Source organism: Python bivittatus, unplaced genomic scaffold, assembly GCF_059951505.1.
Source record: "Python bivittatus isolate LINGU-HERP-01145 unplaced genomic scaffold, Pbiv_v1 ctg000980_np1212, whole genome shotgun sequence".
Classification (NCBI taxonomy): domain Eukaryota; kingdom Metazoa; phylum Chordata; class Lepidosauria; order Squamata; family Pythonidae; genus Python; species Python bivittatus.
Genome location: NW_028277125.1, coordinates 16,526,906 through 16,545,115, shown reverse-complemented (window position 1 = coordinate 16,545,115; position 18,210 = coordinate 16,526,906). Strand labels below are relative to the sequence as shown.

Below are 18,210 nucleotides of genomic sequence, written 5' to 3'. Positions count from 1 at the left end.
CTGATTCTTGGCTCATACAGATGAATTAAAATTACCTCTCCCTTTACAGACCTACTATCATGTCCCAAAGTGTTTTCCCCCCTCTCTGAGGTATAATGATATATCCCCTACATCACAATTTTGCTCCTTCTTTTATGATTTCCTTTGTTTCTTCCTCAGAATTCTCTGCTACTGCTGCTACTTAGTAACCTGGAAGTCCTGTTTGTTACACCTCTCTGAATTCACAGATATAACTTCATCCAGTCTCCTGAGTTTAAGTTCAACCTCTGCTATGTTTCTTTGCTCTTCCAAACATAGGGAGATAAATTCTGTAGAGAAAACAGGGAGACAAACCCAGCTTCCAGTTCATTCATTGGGTTCCATTTAGCAGGGTATATGTATGTGAATAGAACCAAGCACATTAATAGTATCTAGGGAGTGATCTTAACATCCAAAAGAATGTGTACCTTTTATTAAATAGGTCCAATAGATTAATCATATATGTCTCTATGGTGGGGGGAAAGAAATAAGAAGGAAATAAGTACTCTATACTTAAAGGAGAGAATCTGAAAATATCTTCTGATCAGGGATAAGCAGAGCACAGACAAGAAGAGGAACCAAGAGAGGTTCTCTTATTTGCTCTGTCTATTCCCCATGTCCCTAGGGGTCAGTAGAATAAAATTGTAAATAATTGATGCTTCCGGTGCTACATCCCCTGCAAATCTTTCTGATGAGATTCACACATTGTGCTAAACTATAAGTACACTAGTTCAGTTTGGAGTAGCAGACTGTATGAATCCATTTATTGTGGTTCGTATGTTATGACTTACAACACAGTATGTTGTGTGAGCTGAACGAACTGTTACTTATTCAACAAATCATAATATTGTACAATTTAGAATTCCTTGGACTATAATCTAGAGCTAAGCAAATGGCTATATTTATACAAGACACTTAACACGCTTACTGAATTAATCCATTTTCTGGGTTTGCACTGTACATTGAACTATAAATTAAGCAGTTGGGCAGGATTTTCACATGTTAAAGAAAGGCTAATCGACTTTAAGAATCAAGTTGACTCTGTTGTACAAATGTATCTGCTAGAACTTTAGCTGATCTGTTTTAAGTGTGTGAAGAGAACATATCCAAAGTATTTTTCTTGACTTTATCCTGACTCCAGAATTTAAAAGCTTTCTCATCTAACTACCATCTGTGGTGAAATGTGATCCTAAACCATGAATAAGAAAAGCAGGACCCAATAGCTTATAATGCAAAGAAGAATCCAGAAAGACAGAAACAGAAATTAAATGCAGTCTCCTTTCCCAGTCTACAGACTAAAATAGCAGACTAAGGATAATAAACATTTTATTTTTCCAGTTAAGGTAAATAAACTAAGTTGTTATTATTGTTTAACAAAAAGTCTTGGCTATTTTATAAAAAATAAGTACCACCTCAGTTTCCACTAGCGGAATTTCTTACTGATGGACGCCCAAAGGTTTAGCAAAGCTACATCTTTGGTAGTGTGGAATGGCTCTGTCCACCTCACTTTCCTGTCTCTCTTAAACACACACAATGCACACCTTCACTGTTCCATCTGTGCTCCCAGTGAAGAGACGGGTCTCAGTCCCATCAAGAGCCATAGTGCTGATCTCTGCATTGCCGTGGCAACCAGTAAACTCTTTGATTTTCTGCCCAGTATCAATCAGCCAGAAGATAACTGTAGACCCTGTATCTGAGCTGATTACCTAAGGAAGAGGAGGAGAAAAAAAGGTCACTGGAATTAAAACCTTGCTGACATGCTCTCCTTCCAAACACCTGTATTATAATAAACTTATAGATAATGCAACCTTCTAATTATCACTATTTGAAATGCAAATCCAGAAAGAAAATATCAGCATTGATTTTCTCATCTTTCTTTCAAATCATTAAGTTTGTAGGTTGATTTTTGTCCCATGCTAAACACCTTTCTTCACAGCAAGGTCTTTTTAACTAATGAGTAATGATCTAACTGCTGCTATCATTCAACAGAGAAAAGAGGTGACTTGTGCTTTCTACAGATAATACCTCAATCCAGACAGGGACAATGTGTCTTTAGCAATGAAAATTGCAGTCCTTTTTCCTCAAAAAAAAAAAAACAAAAAACCTAAGGTTGCAGTAGACAAAGTGCTTTGTGCTGTACAGGTGATAAACCAACCTTCCTTATGCCAGCAGATTGCTCCATATTTAAGTCATTAAAGGGAATGTCTCCAAATGCATTGGCTGGCGATATCAGTATTATGCATTTCTTTTTAACAGACACTGTATGTTGGAGGAAAGTCCATTTGGATAGATCATGCCCCACTCTCCCCCCTGCAAAAAAATCCTGGTATAGTGTGCATTTTGATTCCAGAACACAACCCCAGTGTTTGGTAAGTCACACACATCCTCCCATGGATGCTTATCGGTTATGTCTGATTTCTCTGATAGATTTATGTGCAGGTAAAATCTACTAGTTAGCTGTTAGTAAAATATAGTTCTTCCTTGCCATTAATCATGTTAAACCATGTTAGAGCATGTTGGGCTAAGCTCAAAGACTATTCTAACATGGTATGTTTTTTCTCCACAGAACCCAATCAGTTTCCTGGGAAGTTGGACTGCGCAGATTAGAACCCTCTCACTTGTGTTCCTTAGCAAACTGTTCCTGAATGGCATATTCATTCCAAATCTGGATATAATTTATAGCCATCATGATCGCTAGCCATTGATAGCCTCACACTCTGTGAATATATCCAGTCCCCTTTTAAAATCATCCAAGTTGTCATTGTCACGGTAAATGACAGTACCTAGTCAATGTTAGCCAATCTCATAAAGCCATGGTTGAACCTGGTTAGCATCTGAATGGGAGACTACCAGGTAATCTCATTGTGAAATTTTCCCAATAAAGACTGAGCATTAAATCACAGTTCTCCAAGCAGTTCGAGCATTGCCCAGCTCCTCTTAGATGGCTTGGCTTGGACAGAGAGGAATCTCTATTGCGGACGAGAATGAAGATACCTAAAACAGATGATTGCCCAGTGTGAGTGAGAAGGTGCAAATGATTCTTATATCCATGGTGGTTTACACTTATTGCTTCTTTTTCTCACCTTTCCCACAAATGAATAGATTCTGGCATGGGGCTTGGTGGTCTTAAAGCTGAATTTTTGCTGAATCCTTATATAGCTGCCATTTCTAGGCTGAGAATCACTAGCTCACACCTTGAATACTCTCAGTAATTTCAACTGAGAAGTTTTACAAATATCCTGAAATAAGGCAATGACAGACCACTTCCCATCTGCTACCAAGAAAACTACATGGATATGCCCCTGAAGTCACCAGCTGAGCTCAACTTGAGGGAGATAAGTTGACCTCCATCACTACTATTTTTTTTAGTGTATTCTGCAATTGAATCATGTTCAGTATGAAGTACTTTCCATTAAGGGAGGAGAATGCCAGTTTTTTATAATAATCATGCTGGTTTTTTCTAATGGTGATTTATGGATTACCACAAAAGAGAGAGAGTCATTCCTCTATATATGACTTTTATTCATCCTTCATTTTGAATAAGTTTCAAGTGAATTAGGCCATCTATTTTGTTTAAAGATCATGCATGTATTTCTTAATGTAAATGTCATCTACAGAATGGCATCCCCAGCATTTCTTCATTTTGATTTGGTTAGCCGTATTATCTATCTATCTATCTATCTATCTATCTATCTATCTATCTATCTATCTATCTATCTATCGTCTATTTAGCCATAAACTCAGTGCATTAATACATTACCTTTATTATTTACACTAGGAAGATGTATATATTTAGCATATTTATTGATGCTATAACATTATTCTGAAATCAGGTATATTTGGGATGAATTAGTAAATCAAAGGTCAGACTGAAGCTATTTACCTGTAAGTGAAGTAAGTTTTCTGCTTTTCAATATTAACAATTAAATGAAATTTCCTTGTAAAAAGAAGTGAGATGTGGTAAACATATTTGTATTATCTATGTTCCTCTAAAGCCCTAGAAGCATAATTACGAATGGCACCCATGAAGAATTTTAATTGCAATCCAATGTGCTTTTAATAACAGACATATCATTGCTGGCCTATTACAAATTCTCCTCCAAAAGACCTGGATAATAACACCTGTTATTGCAACAAAGTAAATGCAAAGAAATTATGGAAGCTTTTGTCTTGGCAAAAGGTAAAAGATAGCAAAACCAGCTAGAAGCCTTTTTTTTTTGGCCGCACACAAATCAAACAGATGGTAGTTCTTGGGCTAGTTTTAATAGCTTCATCCATTTCCCTACTTTGATCAGAGTAGAACAAAGGGTCCATTGCTTATTTCTGTTAAAGAAATGGGGAGTCCTTAGATTAAATAGGCTTTGTGTAAACAGATAGCATACAGTCATTCTTCAGCAGTCTTGGCTGAAGAAGATGAGCCAACAAATTTATCAGGCCTAAGAAAAATATGTTTTTTCTGGAATAGCTTTATACTTTCCTTAAGAAAAAGATTTCTAGAAAGAAACAATAGGCAGTGTTAGCATGACACATTTGGAAAAACAACTATCCTTTCTTATATTTTATAGGAAACAAATATACAGGGGCCATATCATCCATACTCTACAAATTCAGAAAACTTCTGAAGAGACAACAAGAACTCAAAATAGCAACTTAATGTAGCTAAAATTCCCAGTCTCCCAAAGCTGATGGGGAAAATTGGTAAGGAAAGTCAATGGAACATAAGTTCTCATATTTTGCATGATTGGGATTGGAAATCCTGCACAACAGAGTTCTTATTTATACAAAGCACACTGTTCAGTTTCAGCTGAGCATGGATATATCATCTGCAGATCATTATCAACTCAAGGAAGTTGGAGAATGAAACATACCTTCGTCACTTCCCTGTTGAACTACTGAAATGAGGCCTACATGGGGCTGCCCTTGAAGAATGTTCAGAAGCTGCAGTTGGTCCAGAATGCAGTGGTGAAGACATCTTTGGGTGTACCTCAGTATGCCAATGTAACACCACTGCTTTGCAAGCTGCAAAGATTCCTATTCCAAGGTGCAATTTAAGGTATTGGTGGTTACCTGTAAAACCCTACATGGCACAGAACCAGGTTACTTTTGGGATTGTCTGTCCCCAGTTGCATCCATCTGTTCCACCAGATCTAACAGGGTGGGCATGTTCCAGGTCTCTTCCATAAAACAAAGCCATCTTGTGGAACCCAGGAGATCTACCTTCTCTGTTGTAGTGCCTGTCCCATGAAACAACCTCCCCTCTCAGATTCAAACAGCCCCAACCCTGTTAGCTTTCTGGAAAGTCTTGAAGACCTTCCTTTTCCCTCAGGCATTTGGGCCAGGTTGTTAGACCCTGACCCGAGTCTTTTAGGGGCCTTGGCTACATTGTAATGTTGTTTTTATGATATCCTGTATGTTTACATTTTTTGTATTGTCAACTACCCAGAGTCACAACCTTGAGATGGGCAGCTATATAAATTTGACACAAACTCCTATTTCTTTTCTATACTTTGATTTTTTGAATTCCTGAATGCAGGTAATGGATAGCCCATGAGACTGAGGAGCCTGATAGCACAAGGAAAACCATGCTGGGCCTGCATTTTCTTCCCATGTAATCAAGTGCTTGTGGAAAGCCAATAAATAGAACAAAAATAGAAGTGCCTTCTCCAACTCATGGTCCCAGCAACTGATACTGAAAGCCATAGTTGCCTCCAATGCTAGAATTAATTTCTAGCCAACATGAGTAGTAGTTATTTATAGTCTGAGTTTACCTAGTCCCTTTTTTAAAGCCTTCCAAGTAATCTCAGATTTGACAGCCAAACCAATGCATACAGGACTTAGTTCAGAAACTGAATGTGCAGGTAGGTGAGACCAGAAGGTGTAATCTCAGCTGTGCTTCTCAAACCAAATAGTATCTTCCTTAAGTCTGCCTTTGCATTTCTTGGTGAATTAAGACAAAAGGCAGGAATACTACTAAACTACATGGCTTCTTATTCTGTTTCGCTGAATTTTCCTGGGTTACTTATACTGAAACATTTGGATGAATAATGGAAAGTACAAGAACTGAATATCTGGTAAGGGTTATTTTTATTTTCCCCCCTTCTCCATCTTCTTTGTTCGAGAACATTTCAACTCACTGTATAGGAAAACTCTTAACCTGCATGAATTATGTTTCTTGGCAACTTTCTTCTGCACTCTCTTCCTGCCATGTGCAGCCATCATCTTTGTCCTTCTAAGCTATTCCGTGTCATTCACTGCTGCTTCATCCAGCTATGCAATATTTCGGAAGCTGCCTTGTCAGTGTATTTATCCATCTAGCAGATTTCTTGCTGCCTTGCAGCTAATTAGTATATTTACCAGTCGATTTTTTGCTATCAGCTCTTTTTAACTACAGATGCCAGGAAATAGAGCTGGAATTGTCTGCGTACAAATCATGTGCTGTACCTCCACTCCTACACAATGGCCTTCTCTCCATATGTCTTTCACCTCTGCTTCATTTTATGTTTTCAAAATTTCCATGTTCTTTCTCTTTGGCAGGTACTTTATTATTGATACCTCTCTCTCACTCTCTCTCTGTGTATGTATGTATGTATGTGTACACAACACACACACACACACACACACTTCCAGTTTGAAAAAAAGTACTTGTTGCACTAGACAGCTGGTATAAAATATGTTCAATCAGCTGAACATGTTTCTGTTTGCACTGGCAATCTAAGGAACTATTTATTTATTTAGAAGTATTTTTACACAGCCCTTCATTCTTACAATGCTATGGTGATGCCCAGCAGTACTGTCAAAGTCATCAACATATTAATGAGGGAGTCAAGCTAAAGCAGAGATGAATGACTATCTTCCAAGTGTCTAAGAAATGCCACATTGCCCTTTAGGTCTGATTTAAATAACTTTTTTCACATTGCTGAAAAGGTTCTATTGGACAAGTAGTTCAAAGATGGAACGGAAGCAGGGAGATGTAACGGCTTCATTGTCAGTACTGTTATAATGTAGGCCCAGTTATATCACCATGGAGAAGGACATTCCATAAGCATTCTCAGTATGACATGTGTGCCATCCTAAGTTTTAGAATTATTCTGCCTCAGGGTGCAGAGAGTTGATTGGGCTTGGCAATGCCAGAATGAGTGCTCAGAAGTGAAATAGCAAGACGAGGATCTCAACAGGAGCAACCAGCTTTTCTTCTGAGTTTAGAATGACTGAAATGCACAACAGCATGCAGAAAATGAGACTTCAGTGAAACTCAAAAAGCAAAACAGGAAGAAGGCTACCTGAATATTCACCAAAACAGCCATATTCTCATTTCTGGATGTTTTCTAGAGAATAAAGGGATCCAGAAGTCCTTGTACATAATGACCACTTTCCCCAGAGCAAATAATGTTTTAAGGGCAAGAATAAGGCTGATTTGTGTGTGTGTGTGTGTGTGTGTGTAAGTGTGTACATATGATTACAGTAGTCTTTCCCAACTCAGTACTTTCTTATGTTGCTCTTCCTCTGTAGTCTAACTAGTCATGTGTATATGTGGTGGGGGGAGGACTTACCATCATGGGTAAATGGGAATTAAGGGTATCAAAATAAGAGTTGGATTCAAAATGTCATTTAGTTGTGAAGCTTATGGAGTTGAGAATAAGACAAGTGGAAACACACACCCTGTGCATCATTCCTTGGAGGAAGATTGAAATAAAAATGAAATAGACATTGTTCCAAGTGCTTAGTGAAGCAAATTTGATCAAGTCTAGTTATATTCCTTATGTGAAAATCAGAAAATCTCAAGAAGTGTTATGCATCTTGAGTATAGAATGTCATACTCCATTACATTCTCAGAATATAAAATTCTCAGTCAGGCTTCAAGAAGAACATGCTCTCAATGAATAAAATCCATGTAAGAAGTCTTAATTATGGCTTGAGACATGGAAATCAGTTAAATTGTCTCATGTACTTGCCCAGCAGTGCAGATTGAGTGGGGACACATTCTTGAAGATGTCATATTTACGCGCAACTCAAGTAGACGTTCTCCATATTAACATTCTAGTAATGAAACTTCTTTCCTGTCCTCTTGTGATTGGAATGAAGACTTGATAGCTTTGGAATCAACTGAAAACCTATCTTCATCCAAGCTTTGAACTTACACTAGAACATCATCTCAAGTTCTTCTGTGATGCCAGGCTGCTGCTTTATTATTTTAATTTTTATAGTTTTATATGGCTTTATTGGTTTATTTTATTCTACCATTATTTACATCCTGTCCTTGATCTCTCCTTCACTGGACCTTTCTTGATTTTTTTCTTCCTTGTGAGTAGATATTCCAACTTAATCTGTCTATTCCAATGACGATGATGATGATGATGATGATGATGATGATGATTTCACTGAGGTCTCTCTTGTTATATCTGCAAGCTAACAGGTATTTTAACTCTGAGGGTCTTATTTCTCTTTTAGTTTCAACAATGAAACAAAGCAATTGTTATTTATATTAACTCAATATACTCTAGGATTTATAGGCCGATATTTTCAGATACACACACATACAGAAGATAATTCACAACTTTCACTCTGGACAAGTCCTTTGTGGGAATTTTCAGAACTGAAAGACAAATGCTTCCTAGAGTTTTGCCTGAACTTGTAAAATATCAAACTGGAGTGAGGGGTATACACACTGACTTCATTCCCAACAATTCCACATGCATCTGATTCTACCACCTTATCAGTCAAATCAGAGAAATGTATTTGTGATATTATTAGGAAGTAAGGGAACAGAGCTTGACATGCATAGAAGTTTTGCAATTTGAATCCTCATGAATACTGATACATACCTGAAAAGAATTTCTGAGATTACAAAAGCCAAAATATTGTGATTAATAGACGTTTTCAGGGAAATACCATTCTCTTATGGATTGTATAAGCCTTTAAAATGTTAAGAATTACAGACATTGATTTTTAATACAAAACAGTTTCAGAAAATGGGGTCTACAGCCAGGTTACATGTCCAGTTAACTCAGAAGTACATCCTTCTTAAGTTCTTGCAACTTATTCTCAATCCCCTATGCATTTGACTGTAGCCAAAGTTCATGATAAATATAAAATGAAGGACAGAGGTAGCCAAGGGATATACTTTAAAATTTGGGAGGGAAAATGCTGCAGTGGCTGGAAAAGTATCATACATATGGGTGGGGCTGGATATTTCTAAGCTTTCTTTAAGCTCACAGGCTTAATTCTTTTTTAGGAAAAAATGGTGCTAATGTTCTTTTAGCACTTATCCTATAATTTTCTTACAGTTCTCTCCTTCAAATGACAGAAACAATGTCACCAATTTTGGCAATTGTGCCATCAAATTTTGGCCTGCAGTTGAAGTGTATTCAGGGGAGCAAAAATAAGAGGCTCAGGAACTCATATGTTCCTGGGCCCCAGATTACTCACTCCTGTCACAACAGTGACAGCACTTAGGATAGCAATTAATTTCCTCTTCCTCTCCCCAGGATTTCTGTTTTGTTTTAAAACCTGAACAAAAGTCAACCACGTTGTTTCAAAAAGAAAAGGGGGAGGGAAAATAATGGCAATCTGCCAAGAGATTAATTGCATTGCATTGTCTACTATGATGGTTGTGATTGCTGAATCTCAGTTGAGAAGCAGGTAGATCTCTGCTCACAAGAGCTGCAGTGCTACAAAGACAACGGACATCCAAATTGCATACCAAGTGGCTGTGCATTTAACTGATTTCTCTTATTATGAAAGATATAACTGATATGAAGTTATAAAGATCCATGGCCATTATACAATGAATTTCTGTCGGAAAAACTGTGCAAGGCAAAACACGGATCTCAGCTAAGCATACTGCTTGCACATTTTACAGCTGACATGTGCCATAAGGTGATTTCATAAGAATATTTCAAAAGCAAGTTCATTTACAACAGGCAAATAAATATTATTCTTATCAGCCCCAGCTCTTAGGCTTCTCTCTATTTGCTGAGGACCAGTGTGGAGCTGACAACTATAGCCCTTTTGTTAGGAGAGAAAACAGTTGTTCCACATCAACTGATTATGGGATGGGTAAAACTGGATCTGTTCAAAGTAAGGTTGTAATAAGTCTTTCCCTGTATTCTCCACATAAACAATTGTGCAGGGGGGAAGGTTTTATGTGCCCAATATCCTCTAACCCCTACACCCATTGAGAAGAATGTCTGCATAACAGTGACCATTCCTGTTCAATTGGGCTACATGCAATGTTTAGGAAGCCTTCATTCTGATCACATGGAGCACTCATGTCTGTAATCCTTTTTACCCATTAATGCACAGATGTAGGGATTATTTTGATTGCGGTCCCCAAAGGAATAGTTGTCCTCTGTCACACATTTTCACAAGAACATAAGAAGGGCCCAACCGGATTAGATCAAAACCAGCATCTAGTCCAATGTCCTCCTTCTCGCAGTAGCTAAACAGATTGCTTCTCAGAAATCCACAAGCAGGACATGAAGGCAGAAGCTCTCTCTTTCTGTAGATCCCCAGTGACTAGTATTTAGAGACTTGCTTCATAAACCTGTCACAACTGGTAGCCACTGATGATAGTTCTCCCTCAATATAACTCCCCCTTGAAGCCATCCAGGTTAATGGCAATCAATATCTCCTGAGAAAGCAAAATAGTTTAAAAGTATACTATATAAGAAGTACTTTACTGTATCTGTCTTATATTTCCCACTAATATGTTTTTATTAGATGGTACAGAAAAAATTCTCAGCCCACTTTGTCTAAACCAGCAATCATTTTAATATTGATTAATTGATTGATTGATTGATTGATTGAGCCTTTGAGTCGTTGTTGACTTCTGGTGACTGCCTGGACTACTCCTTGCAGTTTTCTTGGCAAGATTTTGGAGGTGGTTTGTCATTGCCTGCTTCCTAGGGCTGAGAGGGTATGACTAGCCCAAGGTCATCCAGCTGGCTTTGTTTCTAAGGTGGGACTAGAACCCATGGTCTCCCAGTTTCTAACCCAGTACCTTAACCACTACACCAAACTGGCTCTTATTTTAATCTATTACTCCCATTTATTCATCTTTTTTTTAATTAAAGAGTCTCAAATATTATAACTTTCCTTTATATATTTGTTCCTCCAGTTCCCCTGATTATTTTAGTTATCTTTTTCTGCATTTTTCTAACCTACAATCCTTTTGGAGTAACAACCACAACTATACAAGGTATTCCAGTTAGGATAATCATGCAGATTTCATTGAAGGACGTATTAGTTCTTGTTCTTAAAAAAACAAAACAAAACTGCACATACAGTGTATTCATATGTATGGATCAAGGAAAATAATACATAGAGGAGAAGTGCAGAAACTTTGCCCACTGATTCTTTTTGCCAACTTTGTACCCAAATCCATGCATTTATCCAAAACTGTGAACAGAACCTATCAACATAATATTATTTACTTACTCTCTCTCTCTCTCTCTCTCACACACACACACACACACACACATCTTCCTAGCATTTTTCCTTACATGTGCAAAGTCTACTTTTTTCAGGTCAACCAAATGTTTATCCATTGGTTGCAAAAGGAATTGACCAACTGGCTTGTTGCCCGAGCCTGACATAGGGGGCTAAGAGAGGGTGACTGGCCCAAAGCTGGCTTTCATGCCTAAGGTGGGACAAGAACTCACAGTCTCCTGCTTTCTAGCCTGGAGCCTTATCCACTAGACCGAACTGGCTCTCCTACGAACTGGCTCTCCTACGTATATGTGTGTAATATGTATGTGTGTGTGTGTATGTGTGTGTGTGTGTGTTAAGAAAGATAATTAGATTCTACTTCTGTTATCAGTTGACCCTGTAGAAGATGTTTGAACTGAATTAAACTAAGCAGAACCATCATTAAGGTCCATAATCAGTTTGCTTACAGTTTTCACTCAATTTGATGAAAGAGAATTTGCTGTTGAGAAGAAGACAGAATGTCATGTTCCTAGGTGAAGAGTAGAGTTCTCAAACTTATTTAATGATACTGTGCCAAGAGCATGTATAAACATCCTGCCTTTCACTGAAGAAACATCTCTTCAACCATCTGCATACTCCCTGACTTCCTGGACTTCAGTTATAGCCAAACAGAAGAACACGGCAGAACCCCTCTCACGCAACCCTTTCAGACGGGAAAGGGGAAGCAGTCATGGAAGTTCCGAGTCATGGACAAACGCATAACAGAAAACAGTGGTATTACTATTAACATCTTTCACCCTTTCTATGAATAAAGTCAGTTCAAAAATGCCACCAGCAGAAATTAAAAAGAAATTCTTGCACATCCTGAGTATAGCGCAGAAAAGCAGAGCACAAAAGGAGAAGAGAAGAAAGCTTTTGACAAAATGCAAGCCAGACTTCAGCACAGTGTTAATTAAGCTATCAAAAACTGGGTGGTGTCCAGTACTGAAATAAAATTCTAGAGAGGGCAAAATGCCGGTGTCTTAAAGGAAAGCCAGTGAAATACAATTATTGCATCAGAGCACAGAGGAAATTCCTTTCCAAATGCCTCTGGTGTTTCAATTTTTACTTGCTGAAAAAATACATCCAGAAAAGGGTGAATATGAATTTCAAAAAGCTTCTCAGACAATTACAAAAAGTTTCCTTTTCTTTTGTATCTTACCTGTTTGAGCACTGAATTGTAAAGGAGGCAAGTCACAGCTTTCTTGTGACTTGCCACTCTCCTTTTCCCTAAATCTTGCTCCATTTCCAGTACCATCAGTTGGTTGTTCAGTGAGATGAATAGGAGACCTTGGGATTCATCAAAATAAAGCATGGAGTAGAAGTCCATGCTTTTAGGGAAGGATCCGGCAATCCTCTGTACACAAAGCTGATGCTGAATGTCCCAAAGCCTTAATATCTGTGCAGAGAAGGGGGGGGGATCAATTAGAAGTAAAACTAATTTTTTAAAAAATCCAATGTCTTCTCAACTTCTCATCAAAAAAACAGGCCAAAAATGTTAGACCCAAATACTTTGATTATTCATGACCTCAGTGCATGCTTCAATGGCAGCACACAAAGGCAAAACAAGGCATTTCAGGCCAAAAATATTGCATACTCAGGCCCAAAATCTATAAGGATAGCTTAGGGAAACTGGATGTGTTTAGTCTTAAGAAGAAAGGTTGAGAAAGATGTAATACAATTCCTCAAGTTCCTGAAGAAGGGCCATGACCTTCTATTGTTCAAGAGTACAGGATGCAGAATTAAGATCTTAAGTTACAGATTCTGGTTGAATGATAGGAAGTTCCCCTTCAATATTTCTGTTGGGCTGGACATCTCTTGGGGATGCTTTGATGTGGATTCCTACCCTGAATTTGTTTTCCAACAGTCATTTATAGCATCTTCACCCAGCCATCATTAAAATCTGTCCTTGTCTTTCTTATTTTGGCCCAATGAGATTTGGATGTCTCCAGAATATACTAGACAGTGCTAGCAGAGAATGGGGAACCTGAAAATGGGATTGGACTTATAAATGGTTTCTTCCAGCTCTCCGACTCTAAGAAACTCTTGGTGTAGTTTTTATTCCATGTGAAGCACAAGCCAATGTTAGGCTCTTCGTCATTGTCATTTTCTTTTCTGAGCTGTCAGATCAAGCCTTTTTGGAAAGGAAGCCTTTTCATCTTCTTTTATTCTGCCATTTGTCCTACACAGGATTGTGATGTTTAATTTGGACTGCTGGCATCAGTAAGAGATTGCTTAAGCAGAGCAGAAGGCTTTGTATGTAAATAGCTACCATTGCTGATGCCCATTCATCCATCAAAGTGAAACAGATTTATGCTAATGCCAAAAACAACACAAGATTGCTTGTAAAATAATGGCTGAGCAGCAAAGGGAAGACAGTGTTAGCCAACTATTAAGATATTTAATGAAACTTAATAGCTTAATAAAATTTTCTTCAGTGTTTCAATCAGAGCACATTCTGTATTCTCTAGATCCAGGTTCCAATCTCATGTCTTCATGAGACACATTAATAATGAAGAATTTAGCTTAGAGTGCCAACTTTAGCTTGTTCCTAGGGCAGTTTATCTTTCAGTGAATTAACATACATTTTTCCCAGTATAGAGATACTTTTTTGGGGGAAGGTGCAGTTTAGCTTTGACCCACTGAAAATGTGTTACTTTTATCTAGAGCAGTGTTTCTTAACCTTGGCAGCTTTCAGATGTGTGGACTCCAACTCACAGAATCCCCAGCCAGACTGGGTGGCTGGGGAATTCTGGAAGTTGGAGTCCATACACCTGAAAGTTGCCAAGGTTAAGAAACACTGCTCTAGAGTCTTCATGTGACACTATAAGTGATTTAACCCTCTAGAAATCCAATAGATGCCCACAAGAAGGGAGTCTAGGAAATCACTTAGAAGGAAGTAACCCTCTGGTTCAACATGGCTGCCACATTTGTGCCTGGTATCAAATCCTTTGCCAGGCACAGTTTAGATATGGATACCTAAAGGGTTCTGTCTTCCCACATGAAGAAAGTTCTCCTTTTTACTCCAGTTGCAGAAGAACTACAGAGGGATGCTTTTTCTATGACTATGCTTAAGTTTATTCATTTGTTCATTCATTCATTTAATTTATTCAATTTTCAAAACAATAAATAACAAATATAGGAGCCAAGATAAAACCAGCATAACCAATATACAGGCTCAACTGCACAACTCAGGACTCAAGGTTGGCAACAAAGCCAGGTTTTTAAGGCCTTATGAAAAGCCAGTAGGTCAGGGCAAGTCTAATTTCTGGGGGAATAATGTTCCAGAGGGTGGGCACCACAACAGGCAAGACTCTCTTACGGCCAGATGGCACTCCCTCATGAACAGGACCCAGAGCATATGTCTCCTGCTGGATGTGACGGGATGGGTAGATTCAAGTGGGCAGAGACAGTCCTGCAAGTAACTCAGCCCCATGCCATGAAGGGCTTTATGGCCCAGTACCAGCACCTTGAAGTGAACCCAGAAGCATACTGGCAAACAATGCAGCTTGCAGGGCAGAGGTGTCACATGCGCTGAATGAATGATGCCCATAACTGACCTTGCTGCTGCATTTTGCACCAGCTGAAGCTTCTGGATGCACTTCAAAGAAAACCCCATGAACAGCACATTCCTGTAGCCAATTCTCCCAATCAGGGTGTGAGTGACCATGAGCAGGGCCTCCTGGTCCAGGAATAAGTGTAATTGGTGCACAACATGTAGCTGTGCAAAGGGCCTCCTAGCCATGGTTGCCACCTGCTCTTTGAGCCATGAATCCAGGTGGATCCTCAAACTGCTTCTAAACAAGTCTAGTGTTAATGTTACCAAGTGGCACAGTGAATTTAGTTTCCTATACTGGAGTCTTGTATAGCGTAATGAGCTATGTTTGGCAGGTTCTTTCAACACTCACCTTATCCTTGGCAAAGCTGAAGAGCAGTTTGTGCTCAGTAATGAACTGGACAGCTATTACACTGTCTGAATGACCTGTCAGGATTCCAGCAGGTTTTGATGTGACATAAGGATTCCAAAGGCAGACGGAGCAATTAATTCCTGCAGTCGCTGTTCAGAATCATAAAGTTGAAATACAGTTTTACAAAACTGTTCCAAGGTGTGACTAATGTATATTATCAGTGTAGAAATATCTGATTCAGAAATCCAAGTGAATTGTGATTTGATCAAATCTCCAAATTGAATCAATTTTCTTACCTGAATTGCCAAATTGATTCAAATGTTGAATTGATGCCTCTGAATAGATTCAGTGATTCAACCCTTGGTAATGCATGCAATATCATTTTTCCTAACTGATTATATGACTCAGCTCAATTCAATTTGACAGTTTGATTTGGAAATCTAAATCAAATCAATTTGTTGATTCAAATCAATGCAATTGTCCAAATTGAATCAGATCTGATAGATAGAGCTCTATAACTACAAAAAAGAATGAATTCCATTCCAATTTCTAGGTTTGTTCAACTTAGACCAGCCTTATCCAACCAGCCAAGTCCAGATGTGTTTGAGCAGCAATTCACAGAATTTCCAGCCACTGTGCCTTTGGCCATGTTGTTTAAAAAATAGTAACACTGTAATTCTAATAATTTTCCCAGCCTGGCACTCTATATCAAGGACACCAGGCTGGGAAAGGCTGCCTTTTATCTCTTTGTGACATTAATAACCTGCTTCCTTTGATTTAGAACCTATGTGATTCAGAGAAGGAAATAGTGAGTACACTACACCTTGTAGGCTACTCTATGCAATCTTTTAGATTCAGTCAATGAGGTTACCTCTTAAAAACTGGGGGAGAGGAAGCAACAATTATTTCTGTTACAGGGTTGAAAAAACAAATTATAATGATAACTATCACATATATCTCTGCCTCTGTTTTATGACAGTCCAACATAACAGTCATTGCTTATGTAGCCAAAGAGCATCTTCCATGCAAAGAAACAGGAATCAAACCCCTAAGATTTGCAAAACAAATTTACTTTGGTTTACTGTACTTTACTTTTGTGCTACCACATTTCCATTTGAGTTAAAAAAAAATATAAAGAAGAGGTAATTCCAAAAGGAGAGAGCCAGTTTGGTGTAGCGGTTAAGGCATTAGGCTAGAAAGCAGGAAACTGAATTCTAATCCTACCTTAGGCATGAAGCCAACTGGATGACCTTGGGCCAGTCACTCTCTTTTAGCCCTAGGAAGAAGAAGGCAAGGGCAAATTTCTTCTGAAAAGCCTTGCCAAGAAAACTCCAGGAACCTGTCCAGGCAGTTGCCAGGAGTGAAAACCTGATTCAAAGGCACACACACAAACACACACACACAAAAGAAAACCTCCCAAAGCATCTTGAGAATCCTTCAAGCGTAGGCTTTATAAGGCCCACCTAGTCTTCCCTCCTAGCCCATAGGTTCTCAAATGAGAACCTGCCACAACATACACACCCCTCACTTTTTTTCATGCGCACCTTGCCTTCTCTTACAACAGAAAGAAAACATCTTTCACCCTATGCAGGCTATCAGGATCCCCTTCCTCCTTTCAGAATGAGTCTGGGAATAGATGCAATCTCTAAACAGAGGAAAGACTATTGACCATCATATACATATTGGTCCCCTGGCATATATCATCTTAATAAGATGCTAAACTATGGCAATAAAATTTATGACCAGATTTTTAGAAAATAAATCAACCTTGAATTATCCATCCATATGCCACTGGCAAAGCTCCAGAGCAAGTAGTCTGGCAGCTGAGAAATACTTGCCAAATAGCTTTCTTCCTTTTAGAGACAAATACACTATACCACCAAATTAAACTGGTTCAACAATTATTTCTTCTCCACCAGGGAATTGCAGCTTTTCCAGAAAGGCTTGGTTTCTCTAGCCAATTTTTCCCCCATTCATGACATACTACCATTTGAAATATTTATACTCATTAAACCAGTTCAAACCTGAAATAATATAGCATATATCTACCTTTCTTACCTGAATCACTTTTATAAAGAGGAAACATGGGCAATAGTCGAATATTTCAATTAGCAGCAAGGGTCTCTACCAATATCATTACCTTGCACATGTCTTTTCACACATGGGTCTGAACTCTACTTTATCCTACAATTCGATTGTTCTAGCATTTCAGTCTCCTTTTCCTTCTAGCTTTTCTGTCCATTATGACTTGATCAGAATATGTGTTATGCTAGTTAGCCTCTTGTTCACACTGCCCAGCCCCTTGCTACCTCTGTGCGGTATTTTCTTGGCTGGTTTTCCCATCAATCCAGTTCGTGTCAGGCTCCCTTTCTTCCCTTTTACCTACCAGCACTGCTTTGTACCCAGAGCTGAATTCCATATGCACTTTTTAAAGTGCCAAGCTTAAAATACCTTCCATCAGCAAATCAGCCTTTCAATATATTTCTTAAAAAAAAAAAAAATCTGACTGATGAAGCAAAAACTGAAAAGCTATACCCTAGCATTCATGGACTACAGAAGTGGTAGTGGGACATAGCAGCATAGGCAATCTGTACAAGAAGCCTTATAGAGTTGCATCATTGTTTTTCCAGGAAGTACTGCCATTTTGTGAAGAGATTAAGAAGACAGAATTCTCAAAGTTCTCACAGAAGCTTGGCTTGCAAAGTTCCTCAGGGAACGCATCTTGGTTATATTTCTCTATGATTTTTTTCTTTTTCTTTTTTGCATTTGTCATACAAAAGGCCAGAGATATATAAGTCTTGAGTTCTAAGATACAACC

The 18,210-nt window shown here is 38.5% G+C and overlaps 1 protein-coding gene across 1 annotated transcript in view; it reads right to left on the bottom strand.

Moving 5' to 3' along the window:
* WDR49 (WD repeat domain 49) overlaps window positions 1-18,210 on the bottom strand; it is a 90,590-nt gene that overhangs the window by 45,787 nt on the left and 26,593 nt on the right. The window contains 3 exon segments of the mRNA XM_088132217.1: window positions 1,560-1,724; window positions 12,647-12,883; window positions 15,393-15,541. Coding sequence (XP_087988343.1) covers window positions 1,560-1,724; window positions 12,647-12,883; window positions 15,393-15,541 — 551 coding nt within the window.